The sequence below is a fragment of the Acipenser ruthenus genome, chromosome 1, assembly GCF_902713425.1.
Source record: "Acipenser ruthenus chromosome 1, fAciRut3.2 maternal haplotype, whole genome shotgun sequence".
Lineage (NCBI taxonomy): Eukaryota > Metazoa > Chordata > Actinopteri > Acipenseriformes > Acipenseridae > Acipenser > Acipenser ruthenus.
In genome coordinates this window covers 42,802,701-42,818,712 of record NC_081189.1, presented here as the reverse complement: position 1 = coordinate 42,818,712, position 16,012 = coordinate 42,802,701, and the positions used below count along the sequence as shown (strand labels likewise).

General features: G+C 38.1%; 1 protein-coding gene across 1 annotated transcript in view; it reads right to left on the bottom strand.

Moving 5' to 3' along the window:
• LOC117421535 (guanine nucleotide-binding protein G(q) subunit alpha) overlaps window positions 1-16,012 on the bottom strand; it is a 97,797-nt gene that overhangs the window by 59,442 nt on the left and 22,343 nt on the right. Inside the window, exon 3 of the mRNA XM_034036058.3 lies at window positions 6,245-6,429. Coding sequence (XP_033891949.1) covers window positions 6,245-6,429 — 185 coding nt within the window. The remainder of the gene's footprint in view (window positions 1-6,244; window positions 6,430-16,012) is intronic.

Below are 16,012 nucleotides of genomic sequence, written 5' to 3'. Positions count from 1 at the left end.
GAGTTGTCTGAGGAGATCAGAAAGAAAAGAATAGACAAGCATGGTAAAGGTAAAGGCTACAAGACCATCTCCAAGCAGCTTGATGTTCCTGTGACAACAGTTGCAAATATTATTAAGAAGTTTAAGGTCCATGGAACTGTAGCCAACATGCCCTGGGCGCGGCCGCAAGAGGAAAATCGACCCCAGATTGAACAGAAGGATAGTGCGAATGGTAGAAAAAGAACCAAGGATAACTACCAAAGAGATACAAGCTGAACTCCAAGGTGAAGGTACGTCAGTTTCTGATCGCACCATTCGTCGCTTTTTGAGCAAAAGTGGGCTCCATGGAAGAAGACCCAGGAGGACTCCACTTTTGACAGAAAAACATAAAAAAGCCAAACTGGAATTTGCTAAAATGCATATTGACAAGCCACAATCCTTCTGGGAGAATGTCCTTTGGACAGATGAGTCAAAACTGGAGCTTTTTGGCAAGTCACATCAGCTCTATGTTCACAGATGAAAAAATGAAGCTTTCAAAGAAAAGAACACCATACCTACAGTGAAACATGGAGGAGGCTCGGTTATGTTTTGGGGCTGCTTTGCTGCGCCTGGCACAGGGTGCCTTGAATCTGTGCAGGGCACAATGAAATCTCAAGACTATCAAGGCATTCTGGAGCGAAACGTACTGCCCAGTGTCAGAAAGCTCTGTCTCAGTCGCAGGTCATGGGTCCTTCAACAGGATAATGACCCAAAACACACAGCTAAAAGCACCCAAGAATGGATAAGAACAAAACATTAGACTATTCTGAAGTGGCCTTCTATGTGTCCTGATCTGAATCCTATCGAACATCTATGGAAAGAGCTGAAACTTGCAGTCTGGAGAAGGCACCCATCAAACCTGAGACAGCTGGAGCAGTTTGCTCAGGAAGAGTGGGCCAAACTACCTGTTAACAGGTGCAGAAGTCTCATTGAGAGCTACAGAAAACGTTTGATTGCAGTGATTGCCTCTAAAGGTTGTGCAACAAAATATTAGGTTAGCGGTCCCATCATTTTTGTCCATGCCATTTTCATTTGTTTTCTTATTTACAATATTATGTTGAATAAAAAATCAAAAGCAAAGTCTGATTTCTATTAAATATGGAATAAACAATGGTGGATGCCAATTACTTTTGTCAGTTTCAAGTTATTTCAGAGAAAATTGTGCATTCTTCGTTTTTTGTGGAGGGGTACCAACAAATTTGAGCACATCTGTATATATATATATATATATATATATATATATATATATATATATATATATATATATATATATACACATACATACATACACACACACTGAGTGTACAAAACATTAGGAACACCTGCTCTTTCCATGAAATAGACTGATGAGGTGAATCCAGGTGAAAGCTATGATCCCTTATTGATGTAACCTGTTAAATCCATTTCAATCAGTGTAGATGAAGGGGAGACAGGTTAAAGAAGGATTTTTAAGCCTTGACACAATTCAGACATGGATTGTGTATGTGTGCCATTCAGAGGGTAAATGGGCAAGACAAAAGATTTAAGTGCCTTTGAACGGGGTATGGTAGTAGGTGACAGGCGCGCCGGTTTGAGTGTTTCAAGAACTGCAACCCTGGTGGGTTTTTCACGCTCAACAGTTTCCCGTGTGTATCAAGGATGGTCCACCACCCAAAGGACATCCAGCCAACGGCAGGCCAGTGGTCGAAAACGGCTCATTGATGAAAGAGGCCAAAGGAGGCTGACACGAATTATGCAGAGCAACAGACGGGCTACAGTTAGTCAACTGACAGTCCAGTACAACACTGGTGCCGAAAGACCCATAAAAGAATGCACAATTCGTCGTACCTTGACACAGTGGGGTATGGCAGCCGACAACCTAACAGAGTTCTTTCAGCAAAACACAAGAAACTGCGGTTGCAGTGGGCTAAGGAACGAAAACACTGGACACTGGAGGATTGGAAAAACATTGACTGGTCTGATGAATCCCGGTTCCTGCTGTTTCACGCTGATGGGAGGACTAGGGTATGGAGAAAACCACATGAGTACATGCATCCATCATCCCGCATGTCAACATTGCAGGCTGGTGGTGGTGGTGTGATGGTGTGGGGTGTTTTCATGGCACAAATTGGGCCCCTTGATAAAAGTGGAGCAACGTTTGAATGCCAAAGGATATCTGAACATCATTGCCAATCAGGTGCATCCCTTCATGGCAGCAGTGTATCCATCTGCTAATGGATTTTTTCAGCAGGATAATTCCCATGCCACAAGGCTAGGATTGTCCAGGAATGGTTCCACGAACATGACAGTGAATTCAGCTTACTGCAGTGGCCTGCCCAGTCACCAGATCTCAATCCAAATGAGCATCTGTGCGATGAGATGGAATGAGCTATTCGGAGTAGAGATCCACTACCAGCCAACTTGACACAACTGTGGGAAGCATTGGAGTCAACATGGGCCAGCATCCCTGTGGAACGCTTTCGACACCTTGTAGAGTCCATGGCCCGACGAATTGAGGCTGTTCTGAGGGCAAAAGGGGGTGCAACTCAATATTAGGAAGGTGTTCCTAATGTTTTGTACACTCAGTGTATGTATATATATATATATATATATATATATATATGTATGTGACTCGATTACAAATTTTGATCATTTTATTTATGGGCATTAGTTGATTAATAGGTAGATTCATCCGTGCACATTTTTAATAAAGGTAACGATCTTATAGCGGCTGTCCTGCATAGTAATACTTAAAAAAATCAATAGAATCTAAAAAAAAGCACAATGGGAATTTGGTCTTTTTAAAAACATTTTTATTATTTTTTATTTTTATTTTAGTAAATGTAACAAATGTTACCTTTCCATTCAGTTACCCTAATAAAACAGATTTAGGGACCTCATAACTCACATGAGCCCAAAGGGCCAGAGCAGCACAGTTACGTGTACTGTTTAACCACTCTGGGGTAACCCCTAAACAGCAAAATTATTAGCAATGCAAAAACACTCAAAGATTTATAACTAAATCAACAGTTTATTATGTTGGTCAGGATAAATGCGCCACGCTGGATTTTACCACAGCGCTCAACAGCTCTGTATGTAAATCAGGGGCAGAGCTTACTCACACATCGGACCAATGGGATGTGTGTGTAAGCTCTGCCCCTGACTTACATACAGGGCGTAGCTAAGTGTATAAAAGGGACTGTGGTCGCCATTCTGTTCTGTTGTATCCTGCGTTGCTGACAGAGCTGTGGACTCTTGGGGGTGATGAGAGAGCATCCCAATAAAGGGCTGGAAAGAAACCAAGCGTCTCTCTGTTTTCTGCCTCTTATGCAAAACGCTACAATTATATGGGCTGTGTGTTCACAATGGTTTGCAGTTGAGAGAATGACTGTGATTGCGATTCTTATAGAGCTACTACTTCAACGATGTTTTACTTCTGGCCCACATTTAGAATGTTGCCTTTCCCTGCAGCTGTACTTTGCATCCTGCTGTTGTCCACAACTGGTTCTGGTAAACATTTTAAAATGTTTTAGATGGCAGTTGAGGGACCTCCACTAAAACTGGGATTAAATTCTGGCCTGACCTTTTGTCACTCTCATTACATGGCTGAACACAGCTTTCACAAAAAAAGTACCAGGTCTTGGCTTTTGTCACATTTTGCATGTGCCTTTTACGAAAAAACACATATGGAATAATGAATTATTTAATTAATCAAATGTCATGTAGAAATCAAGGACCTCAATTGATCACTGTGCCATGTACATTTTATTTACATTTTATTTACATTTCTCCATTCTATATTTCTGAGTCCACTTACGTACTCTAGTCACACATTTAAGAATTAAGTGAGTTACTTTATGCATTCTGTAATCCAATGCTGATCAGTTCAGCATTGTCGTCAAACCACAGAATAAAAAGGACTTGTTATCCATTACCACATACTGAGATGTAAATGCTAGCGAGAGATGTCACGCTGTGTTACAGCTTGGACCACTGAGCTCAGATGAGATGGCACAGCAATGATGAGAAAGATTCTGAACAATGCACTTCACTCCTTGGAAACAAGAACTTTAAGTATTCTGCACTGGATATGGTAATCAGGTGCACACTACAGGATCAGGACCAGCACTGATAGAAAGCTAGCTGCTGTTCTAGACCTGCCTCATCCAGGAGGCGTCACTTCTGCAGCTTTCTCAGTGCATTTTAAGGGCATTTTGAGCAAACCAAAGAGTGTAATTTCACATTTGCATTGCAAAAAAGCTACTTAAAACAGAACTTAACCCTACAGCAAGGGGGAAAAGTAGTATAGTTTCAAATTCACATTAAAACTAAATTTGAGATTACCTAATTTCTCACGGTGATTCTTTAACAAATAGTGAGCACTCAGAAGAAAGCAGTGATGTGAGCCCCACCCCTCAATACACACACACACACTAGTAGTCATGTGCAAAATTACACAATGGAGTGAAAAAACTTTATTTCATAGAGTGTATAAAAGATTTTACTGAAACTGTGGGGGATGGCTGAAAGGATTCCACAGCTGCATGAAAACACTTAAGCAGATTTAATGCTGCCTTCCTTGAGGCAACCAGGTACAGCAGCAAATGTAAAAAAATAAAAAAATCTGTGGAAGAGGCTGAAAGTAGAAACACTGGAAAGTCTTGAATATGGATGAAACTGTTTTTGTTGCAAACGTTTTGACACTTTTTTTTTCAATAGATTTCAAATCATTTACAGAATGTTTGGTTATGAATAGTTCAGTTTGGGGATTTTTCATATTTGTTCCAGTTAGTACAATACCACAAGTCTTTAGTCCACAGAAATTGTCGGAGTAATGTAGTAATGTGTTATAGTATCTCTGGCAACAGCAGTTACTTTGGGTTTGCTGAAATTGAGAACATTTTTAATACGCCCCTGAGGACCATTTTGAGCTGCTTCGTTCATTGCAGTTGCTATTAACTTGCGTACTAGTTTAGTACCATCCTCAGTACCAACCACGGGATCATTAGTCAGTTAGTACACTTCTTTTAGTTTGTTGCAATAGACCCAAAGTTATTCATTTTGATTCACGAATGAGATTTGGGGTAGTTTTATCTGCTTATATCATATTGGCACTAATATTTAATTGAATAGAGTCCCGTTTTAAAATAGTTTTGTTCGGGTTTTCTCTTAACACACATTTGTTTAGGCCTTTGTGTCACTGGGTTATTTATGGGTGACCCATGAATACTGGTAGCTATAATGAAGACTTGGCAATTAGCAGCTTTGTAGAATTGTTATCATAGTTTTTGCGTCTGTGATTTAAAGGCATGGAATGGTATGTCAGCTGGTAAATACACGAAGCACAAAAACTTACTTGTAGACCCCACTGATCTACCCCTCTGATCTGACTCTACACACTGATTTACAGCAGCCTGGATCTAGCAGTGCATCACCAGCTATATCCTGCCACCCCACTGGACTGATGCATTCTGCAAACTTCTTATTATGTTTTTTTATTCATTTATTGTAATTCCACCATATTTGCTTTATTTATTGTATTTGTCACTTACTGCACAGTAAAACTGTAAGTCACCTTGGATAAAGACTTCTGCTGTATGAATAAATAATAATAATAATAATAATAATAATAATAATAATAATAATAATAATAATAATAATAATAAATTAATATGGAAATCTATCAAGATCTTTCCATAGATGTTATCACAAGATAGATTCTGTGTTTTGTTTTTCATGTGATTCATGGCTTTGGTATGCACACCTTTTTTAGTAAGCTGCAAGGTTATTGGCTGAAGCAATTTTAGTACCTGCTTCAATTGGCTAGAAATGATTACACCTTTTTGGCACAGTGCGAGACAGACAGTTGGCAATTCACCTTTCAATTAATTAATTCACAGGCCAATCATGGAGCAATCAATTTACCTAGAAGCCCATCAAGCCTTTCGTATGGATGAATTGATTAATTAATTTCTGAATTGCTGCACCAATTGATGAATTAATTGATGAATTGGCAAATTAATTAATGAATTGACAAATTAATTAATGAATTGATGGATGAATTGACAAATTAATGAATGAATTGATGGATGAATTGACAAATTAATTAATGAATTGACATTATTTTTGAATTGATGGACGAATTAATTGATGAATTGATTAATAGTTGTGGCACAAATGATGCTCCACAGAACACCACTGTTGTACAATTCAGTTTACTTTGGCAAGTGACAGCTCTAATCCTTACCTTGTTGTGTTCATACTTGTACGATATTTTTAGTGTTTCCATGGCTCTGATCATAGACTGCATGGCTGTGAAGATATTCTGATACACCAGTTTTGTGAAGCCCCGCTTGTCCTCATCTGTGTATCCTGAACCATGGATGATTCTCATCTGTTTAATAAATGTGCTTTTGCCACTTTCTCCTGTACCTGTTTGGGATAAGAAGAAAACATGTTAGAATTAAAAGTTACTTAGATCCATTTTTGTTTATACCAAGTCCTCATAAAAGGTGGTCAGAAGATAGTTTTATAAAATGGGTATTTTAAATAATCTATCCTGATTAGTCAAAACAGGGGCAAATCACTGGTAGATATCCATATGCCACTAGAATATTGAACAAAAAAAAAAAAACAGCAGACATATTGGAATTTATCGCAATAAACATGACTGATGAGATTTATGTAAATGTTGTCCTTTTGGGAAACCGAAGTGTACATGAGATATTGAATGCATCTGAATCAGATACCAATGATTAATTAAAGTAGTGAAAAAAGCAAAAGTATTCAAAGCAATTAAAAACTCAAACATTCTGATCGCCCTCTGCTCCTTCTCTGTGAACTACAGCGTTTCCCTCTCCCATTCTGAAAATAAATAGTTTTAAAAAAAAGACCTTAAACTTTCAGCTTTTTTAAAAAAAAAGATTGGGGTCGCTCTTAAAAGAGCCTTTGGTGGTTAAATGGATGTTTTGTTGCCGCTATCCCCGGTCTGTCCGTTCTAAAGGAACAGGAACTTCGCTTAAAAGAACATCTTTTTGGCACTGCTAACGATTCCTTCACAACTGATACAGTGCTGTTTTGTAACCTGACAACTCATCATCATCAAACTTAAATTCAAATGGTTTATTCAATCTTGTAATCGAGAGAGTGTCGAGGCACACTGATTGGTTTATTCATATCATTCAGGGTTCGACATTAACCATGGCCCAGCGGCCCGGGTCCGGTAGAGATCCCAGTTTGGCCGGTACTTATGAAGCACCACAGGCCCGACTGGGCCGGTTACATTTAACTAGTATAATATATATATATAGTGCACATGGCTTCCGTTTCATAAATACAGGAAAATGGGCCAGTGTGCCAAAAAGCTGAAAACGTATTTACAAACCATTTTTTAACATAACTACAACTTTACAACAAAGCAGCCAATAAGCCAAAAGGAAAGCGCTGAAATCAATAAATCATAAAGAAAAGTAATTATGAAAAAAATGGACTAACATTTAGAGTGGATGCTTCATGTGGCTTCATTATGACAGTGAAAAAAAAGTAACATTCTGCCTTGTTTGGTGTCAGTTTCCCAGACTTGCAGATAAAACAGCAGCTTTATTTGTTGTGAATTCAACATTTAGTTTACATCATATCCAGTCTCACAGTAAGATGTCCCGATGGATACCCAGATACGCGATCGAATTGTTTAACTTTTTGATTTGGGATCCGATGTGTCCAGGTCAAAAATGCCATTCACAATCTTTCCAGGACTCGTTGGTATCACTCAACAAGATTGGTGCTGACTTGGGAGAGGCTACACAAGTGACAACGCTCTGAGAAGGATTATTATTATTTTCTATTATGAATGTTGTTTTAAAAGTGTTTATTATTAGGATTAGGGATGGGAATTTCGAATAGTTTCTTATTTGAATACACAGGGTGCAACATTTTTTACCCAAACTCTGGTCCCTTACGCTCCCAAGAGTAAAAGGCAAATGCTTGTGTACAAGCAGACAGCAACAGTGTAAGCCGGTAAAGTTTAGCCGGGTTCACAAAGTGTACAAACAATGTCCAAGACGAGATTTCTTCGTCCAATACCCTATTTCCTTAGGCACAAGTTTTTCCTTTTGTTTACTGAATTAAAATACAGAACTCAATGAGCAGCATCGTCACAGCGCGTCTCTCTTCCAATTAAAGCAACAGTAGCATAATATTGCTTAAACCACCAAATAATAATTTTTGTTGTAGTGTATTCAGAATAAAATAACACTCATCATATAGCAACATAAATATTCTACATCGGTTTAATTCTAACAAATAATATTTATAAAATAATCTTAATAGTGTAAATATTGTAACCTGGGGAAAACAATAGAAAATCCATTCCAACATTACAACAGATTAACATTACTAACTAGCCATCAAGTACTGACATCAGATGAATCTAAGTCAAGTTGCTTTGTTTATTCAATAACCTGTAAATTATTAAAAACAACGCTACCTGGATGTACTTTTAATGGTCAGTGCAAATGCTGACGTTACTCCATCCATTCACAGAATGTCAACAGTAGATGTTTTACATTGAACTGCAGTCCAGAGTTAAAAAAGAACTCCTTTCCAACTCCAAGTATCTTGCCTTTTCTTATTAGTCACTGCGTTGTTCTGCTTAACATTTAGTATGTCTTTATATTCATCATAACGTTAAATTACCTTTCTAAATTCAATGTTACCCAAGTTTGGATTATTTCTTTTAGCACTTGCTATACACATTATTTTATTTCAGTTCACACATTCAAAGTTCGCCAGTGCCATGCTCCCAGAAGCTGTTTCACGACTGGCTAGCAACAGCTGCACAAGCTGCTGTGTACAGTCATTACAGAGGAACTCAAGCAGAGATCTGTTAACATTAGCTAAAAACAAGGCAATAAAATTGGCAACAATTTCAAACAGAATAAGATTACTGGCAACAATTTCAAACAGGATAAGATTACTGTAGAATGTTGCTATTACAAGCATTGCATAAATAATTAGGGTCCTTATGTTTAATATATGCAAATAACAACGGGTTTAAGACTGACATAGCGTTAGCATTAAAAAATAAAATGAAGATGCGTTTCTACTAGTAGCTAATGTATAAGGCTGTTTTTTGTGTACTCAAATTTTTTTTTTTTCGTGTAATCGTGTATTCTACTACACTGACCCACGGATCCCTAATTAGGATTATTATAATTCAGTTTTCGCATTGCTGTGACCATATGGTAACGGCTCGATTGCATGTTTGCTTGTGAAAAAATGAGTATCATTTGTACACATACATTTTCAAATCTAAATAGTATTTTAATTTTCTGACAAGCACACAAATGTGTGCATGTTAAATGGATGAAGTAACATATATTGAAAGGCTTCGTTTAGTCACTTTCTTTTGAGACATGGGCTCTCTTTGGTTACCATACACAGTTAGAAACATACTGAAAATAAAAACCATCATGAAAAAATATATAAGTATATTGGGCCAGATAAAATTGCATCCGGGCCAGTAAAAACAGTAGCTCAGTGGCTCAAGGGGTCAGTAGTTAAAAATATAAACGTAGAGCCCTGCAAGTCATTCAACACAGTTGTCAAAGACTGGTCATATTGGGGTTAAAGTTCTATGGTCACACACCTTTTTGCTTTTCAGAATCCAGATCCTAGTACAGGATGTTCAGCATTCTACTGAAATATGTATTGCTTATTGTTTTTCTACACAAAAAACCCCTGCACTATAAATAATAAATAATTCACCTCAGAATAGTACGTAGGGTACCATTCCAGACATTCCTTCAAATCTATGAAACTTCACAAACATGCTAGAGTTCAGATTTGTTCTGGATTCCTGTTGCATGGCAAGCTTTAAAAGCTCAGCAGCTCACACATCACAAGTTTTAAATTCTGCAACGTGATCCACATACATGTGCAATTTCATAAATGCTCCAAATGCTTACTCCTAACACAGGCTGATCCAGTATATTTTATTATGTTGACCAAAATTCTGCTTTTCCATCAAACTTTTTTATGCGTATTACAAAAAAAAAAAAAAGCAGGACAACTGGGATGGAAAATTTGGTTAATTCATGCGACCGAATAAAACAAAAAAAGTATGTCCCATCAGGACGTCTGTTTATCATCCACAGACGGACGGTTTGGTGGATTGCTTTAATCAGACCTTGAAGCAGATGCTGAGACGTTTTGTAACGTAAGCGCAAACACTCGACTCTGGACCTGACAAAGGGATACAGGCAGATCCCCTTAACCTGCAGTTCTAGAGAGAAAACCACATTTTCAACACCAGAAGGGCTGTTTCACTTTAAAACCATGCCGTTTAGGCTACATGGTGCGTCCGCTGCCTTTCAGAGACTGATGGACCAGGTTTTACGCCCACATCATGAATATGCAGCAGCGTATATTGATGATGTGGTGATTTACAGCTCCACCTGGCAAGAGCATTTGGCTAGGGTTACAGCTGTCCTTCAGTCTCTAAGCTGCCCGGCTGACAGCTAACTTGAGAAAATGTGTGTTTGCCAAAACAGGGACTCAATATTTGGAATTTTTAATGGGAAATGGAAGGTTGAGACCCGTGGTCACCAAAATCCAGGCTTTGGTCGACACGACGATCCCCAAAACCAAGACTCAGGTGAGGTCACTACTGGGATTAGCCGGTTATTACCACAGCTTTATCCCCGAATATGCCACAGTGGTTAACCCTTTAGCAGACCTCACCAAAAAGAGTGCTACAAATTTAATTAAATGGTCACCTGAGTGTCAGGGGGTGTTTGATACTATTAATCGTAAACTTTGCCAGGCCCACACCCTTATCACACCTGATTTCACCAAGACAATCATCCTCCACACCGATGCGTCGGACGTGGGTTTGGGTGCTGTCTTGTCCCAAAAGGTAGACGGAGTAGAACACCTGATACTGTATCTCAGTAAAAAGATGCTACCTCGGGAGCGCAACTTTTAATGGGCTACTCATTCTTTATGATATTACCTGCTGGGACATTCACTTGATCTTGTCACAGACCACACCCCACTCAAGTGGTTAAGCACAATGAAGGACAGCAATGCCCGGATAACTCGATGGTATCTGGCGTTGCAACCCTTCATGTACCACATGGTACACCGTGCGGGGAAAGACCATCAAAATGCTGATTTTTCCTGGGAGGGGGGAGTAATGGGAAAGATAGATTCAGCGGAGTGTTCCTTCGGCTCCACTCTGAATGGTGGGATATGTGACTGAAATACAATGATTCTTGCTTGTAAATCTCCCTCCCGACCTGTGAGGGCGCTAAGCAGCTGCTCTGACAGTTCTTTCCCAGGGTCGGGAAGTCGGCCAGTCTGGATGAAGGCGCGACTCCGTTGAAAGAATGCATTGACCTGGAAGGGAAACGACATGGCAGCCGCAGATTGGAGAGGCGGTTGCACTCGTTTACCAAGGGGTCATGTGTGACAGCATAAAAGGCGACGGAGAATCACAATCTGTTCCTTTGCTTTGGTTTGTATATTAAACCTGAAAGGACCCGAGAGAGAGCAGTGATTATACATTTCGTGAGTGTTTTATTTGTTTGTCTATAATTGTCTTTTTTGTTATTATTAGACAGTTAACACATTCCAGAGCTGTTGCCAAGAGCCAGCACCAAAACCCGGAACAGCACTGCACTATTGTCACTGTTATAAACCCACCTTTAATAAGGTAAGAAAGCAGTCAACCTGCCAGTCTCACCTTGCAGCATTTTATTCTCTGTGGAATGTACTCAATTTAATCAAAAGACATTTATGGAAAGTGCTGCTATGAAAAAGCCTGCAGTGATCAGTGGCCAGCATGATCCTGTCTCAGGATGGTTACAGATTAAATTAAGGTACAACAGCTGACAGGATAGCTACACAAAACAAACAGTGTGAACATTTCAGCTGTACATACTGATATAAAGATTTAGATCAGACTTTTACGGAAACAGCGTTTAGCTTTTAAATATTTTAAAACTCCTTAAGAATGTACATTACCCTGGAAGAGTTTGAAATGGAGGGAGTGAAAATACCAAGAAATACAGAAGTTACTGAGTATTTGGCATATATTACTAATACTGCATGTAAACTGTCAACAAGCACTTTATCCCAGTGAAAACTTCTTAAAAAGTCATTAATTCTTTGCTATGTAGTGTCCAATAATCAGGGTTTCTGATTTTCGGTTTTAACCGAGAAAAAACAATAAAATTCCCGATACAAAAAAGAAACCAGTGTATATCCAATAAACGCCAGAAAAACACTGGAAATGGTTAATCAATTCATGTTGACTTCACCCCTTTCCCCGTGAAAAAAAAATACCTACCAAAAAAAAAAAAAGTATAATAATTTGCAATACAGTTGGGCAATGTCATTCCTTCCTGACTTGTATGTATCTCGCATTGACTTGTTCTGAAAATGTCCTACACTTCATAAATTTCTATTGGGGGATTATTATTATTATTATTATTATTTATTTCTTAGCAGTGCCCTTATCTAGGGCGACTTACAGTCGTAAACAAATTGTAACATGCTTGCAAGATTTAAAACAAGATTTCTTGCTCGCGAGATGTAAAGCTATAATCCAGTTCAATAGTGAGTATTTACACCCTCGTGGAATTTAAAACAGAATTGCAAATTGTGGCGAAATGTAAAGAAATGCCTAAACACACAAAAGAACATAAGAATCTGCCCGTGACCATAAGGATTTCGTGATGGAAGACAGCAACAGTGATAAAGAAAGAGCCAGGAAAAACACTTTACTCTGTAGGGAAAACTCCAAACTCATGGGGCTGTATTGATCATCCTAATGACCTTCACTAGCCAACAGCTATGCCGATGCGGCACATTTGTGAATAGTTACCCCAGAATGTAAACCAGTACAGCCACATTCAGCGGGCTCTCAATCGCATAGCACCTGTTTGTATAACCCTACATTTGATTGAATCTATTATTTATTACAAGTGAAATATTGTTTCTGTGGTTCAGTAAGGCTGAGTTTGGGTACAGCTAAGGCACAGCAACAGCAGTTTGAACTGCAAAGGGAAGACAGAGTGAATGTACAGGTTAACAATATGTGTATAATATCAAGTTTACCGGATTATGAGCATATGCAATTCAAAATGCCTTAAGCAGGCTAGTAATGTATGGTACAAGTTTGGTTAAAGATTGGTGCATAATAGTGGCAGATGTCATGTTCACCATGTAGAATATGACAGTCAAACAGAGAAGGACAGACACCATAGGCACATAAGAGTTTTTTGAATGAGGCCTCACACACATACTGTACATAGACTCAGTTTGTGGTGTTTGGGTTTGGAGCATTTTTTGCCCGTTTTACTCCACTCTTACTTACTAAATATTTTTGTATGCCTGAATAGATAATTGTCTACTCTTCGGACAACAACGATTTTAATGAGCTAGCTATCTCATAGAAAGAATGGCTCCATTAAAACCTCTGTATAAATAGGTATCAGAATTTGAACTCAATTCAACTGGTTGACACAATGTTACAAGATTCATCAAGATTAATTGTTAAAATTAGTCACTGTGTCACACATTTTTTATATGATCCCTATCTACAATAATAATTTCTTAAATGTATTGATTTATACACAAGTTAATTTATACCTCCTCCCCCCATCATACTGCAATTCAATATATTTTGCAAGTATATATGAACATTTGATTCAGATCAAGATCACCTTTTATGAAATAGTTATTAGTCCAAGTACCTGTCTCTATTTACTCCATCATAAAACATACAAAATATGTTTTAGGGTTAAGGGCAAAGCTGTCAAGTAGGTAAAAATAGACAAAAAGACTACTGACCCCATCTAATGCTAAGAAAACTGCTAATCAATACATATTACAAAAACAAAAATGACTTTGTAATTTCTGTGTGCTCCTAATTACAGATCAACAATTACAATTCTCTGACCCTGGGTTTTGTCATTATTTCCCCAAGAGAATTAACCTTAATTCTATGCTTAACTTACTGTACATAAACACTGATGGCACACTAGCACAAATAAAATTCAACTTCCAAGACACTTTCATTAATCGATTTAGTAGCAAAGCACAAAAGGGAAAATCCTTGTTTATCCATGCAATAATCATCTTCTATATGGCTAAGTTACTATAACAACTTAAAATTAGCCTTTTGTATTTATTACAGAATGCTATGGTTAGAAGATATTTTTTTTATCCCAGCTACTGTGAAGTAATATTGTGTATGAACCGAGCTGTTTATTACCAGTTCACAAAATAATTCTATAAAATCACACCTTTGAACTTCAATTTTACAGTACTCTCCGGATAAGAGAACACCCTCGGGAAGAAGTGAAGTGTTCTCTAAGACGGAGTTAGCCACCAGACACAATATGAATAAATAAATAAATAAATAAATACATATGTATTACTTGTCATGACGCACGTGCATCAGCATATGAAATTAACTTAAGTAAAAGCAAAACAATAAGCAAGTATATGTTAATAAACTGTAATAATAAAGTAACAGACAAACTAACGTTAATAAAACTAAAGCAAAACTAAATTAACACAGCACCCCTACACACATTACAAAATGCAACAGCAATATACAGGAATGGGAAACACCACATTGCTCAGCGACTTGTGTCCGATTCAGGTTTTTTCAAGAGCTAGAACAATTTCCAGCTTTGTGTAGCAAGAGAAACAGTGGCACATTTTGCCATTTGTATCAAAATACAAAACAATTCAATGATATGAAAAGACTGAATAAACCATTTTAATTTAAGTTTGATGATGAGGAGTTATCAGGTTTCAAAACAGTACTGTATGCGTTGTGAACGAATCGCTATCGGTGTCAAGAAGGTTTTCTTTTAAGCGAAGTTCCTGTTCCTTTAGCCGGAGCATTTACAATGGGAAAAATCAGTTTTACCACAAGGGTGTTCCCTTAAGTGAAGTGTTCTCTTAGGAGGTGTTCTCATATGCAGAGACTACTGTATTAGCTATTATATTAAATATTAGCTGCAAGGGTCTCAAATGTGCAGTTGTGAAAGAAACACAAAAGTTACATGACAGGGTAAAGAAAGCCGTAGCCAGCTATTCAGGTTGTGGGGCTGTGTTCGAAGGTTTGTTCGCTATCACGTAAACAAAAGTTGTTGTATTAAAATCCGCTACCAAATCTTTATATGTAGCAACTCGGCGCCTCTGCCATGTATGGAGTAGGGTATAGTATGCCAAAGCACTGGGGCGGTACCTATAGCGGTTGTATTGCTTCAGTAAAATATGTACTGAATACCTAGTGTACAAGACAGTGTAAGAGAAGTGCTTTGGTAGAATATGATTGAAACATACAAAATATACGCTAACACTAATAATTTTAATTTTGAAAACTGAGCACTGTCCGCCCCTCCCTGCTCCAGCTCGAGTTATCCAGAGGCAAACCTTTAATTTCTTTATTCGCCATCTCGACAGCAAAGTGTTGCAAATGTTTTATTCCATTTATATGGATTACCTGTTTTCAGTCAAATATAAACAAGTAGCTATGGTAAATGATGCAATTTAGTACCAAACCTTCCTTCGGTAATGTGTTCCAAACCTTTGAAGGTGAAAATGTACCCTTCGTTGCAGCCCTATCAGGTTGTGAATATTATTAGGTCATTTTATGTAGCGGTTTGGGGGCTTGCCACTGATAGACACTGTAACTAACTATACATAAATATGCCTTATAGACAGCGATGTCGCCACAGCTCGGTCCTGACAGACAAACATTGAGCTCCATGAATAGGCCAATACACAGTTGAAATTGGGTGTGAGTGAATCAAGCAGTGTGCAGCTCAATGTACTGTATGCTTAAATTGTGTCTATTTGCTTATGATGAGTCTCTGTATAGCCCCAACTACACTCCTGTTTGTACTTCAATTTAATATCGGTATTTAAATTGTCAGAGTTTCTGTTTTTGGGGTTTTATTTCTGACAAATGTACCTGCCTTTAAATGTTTTTTGC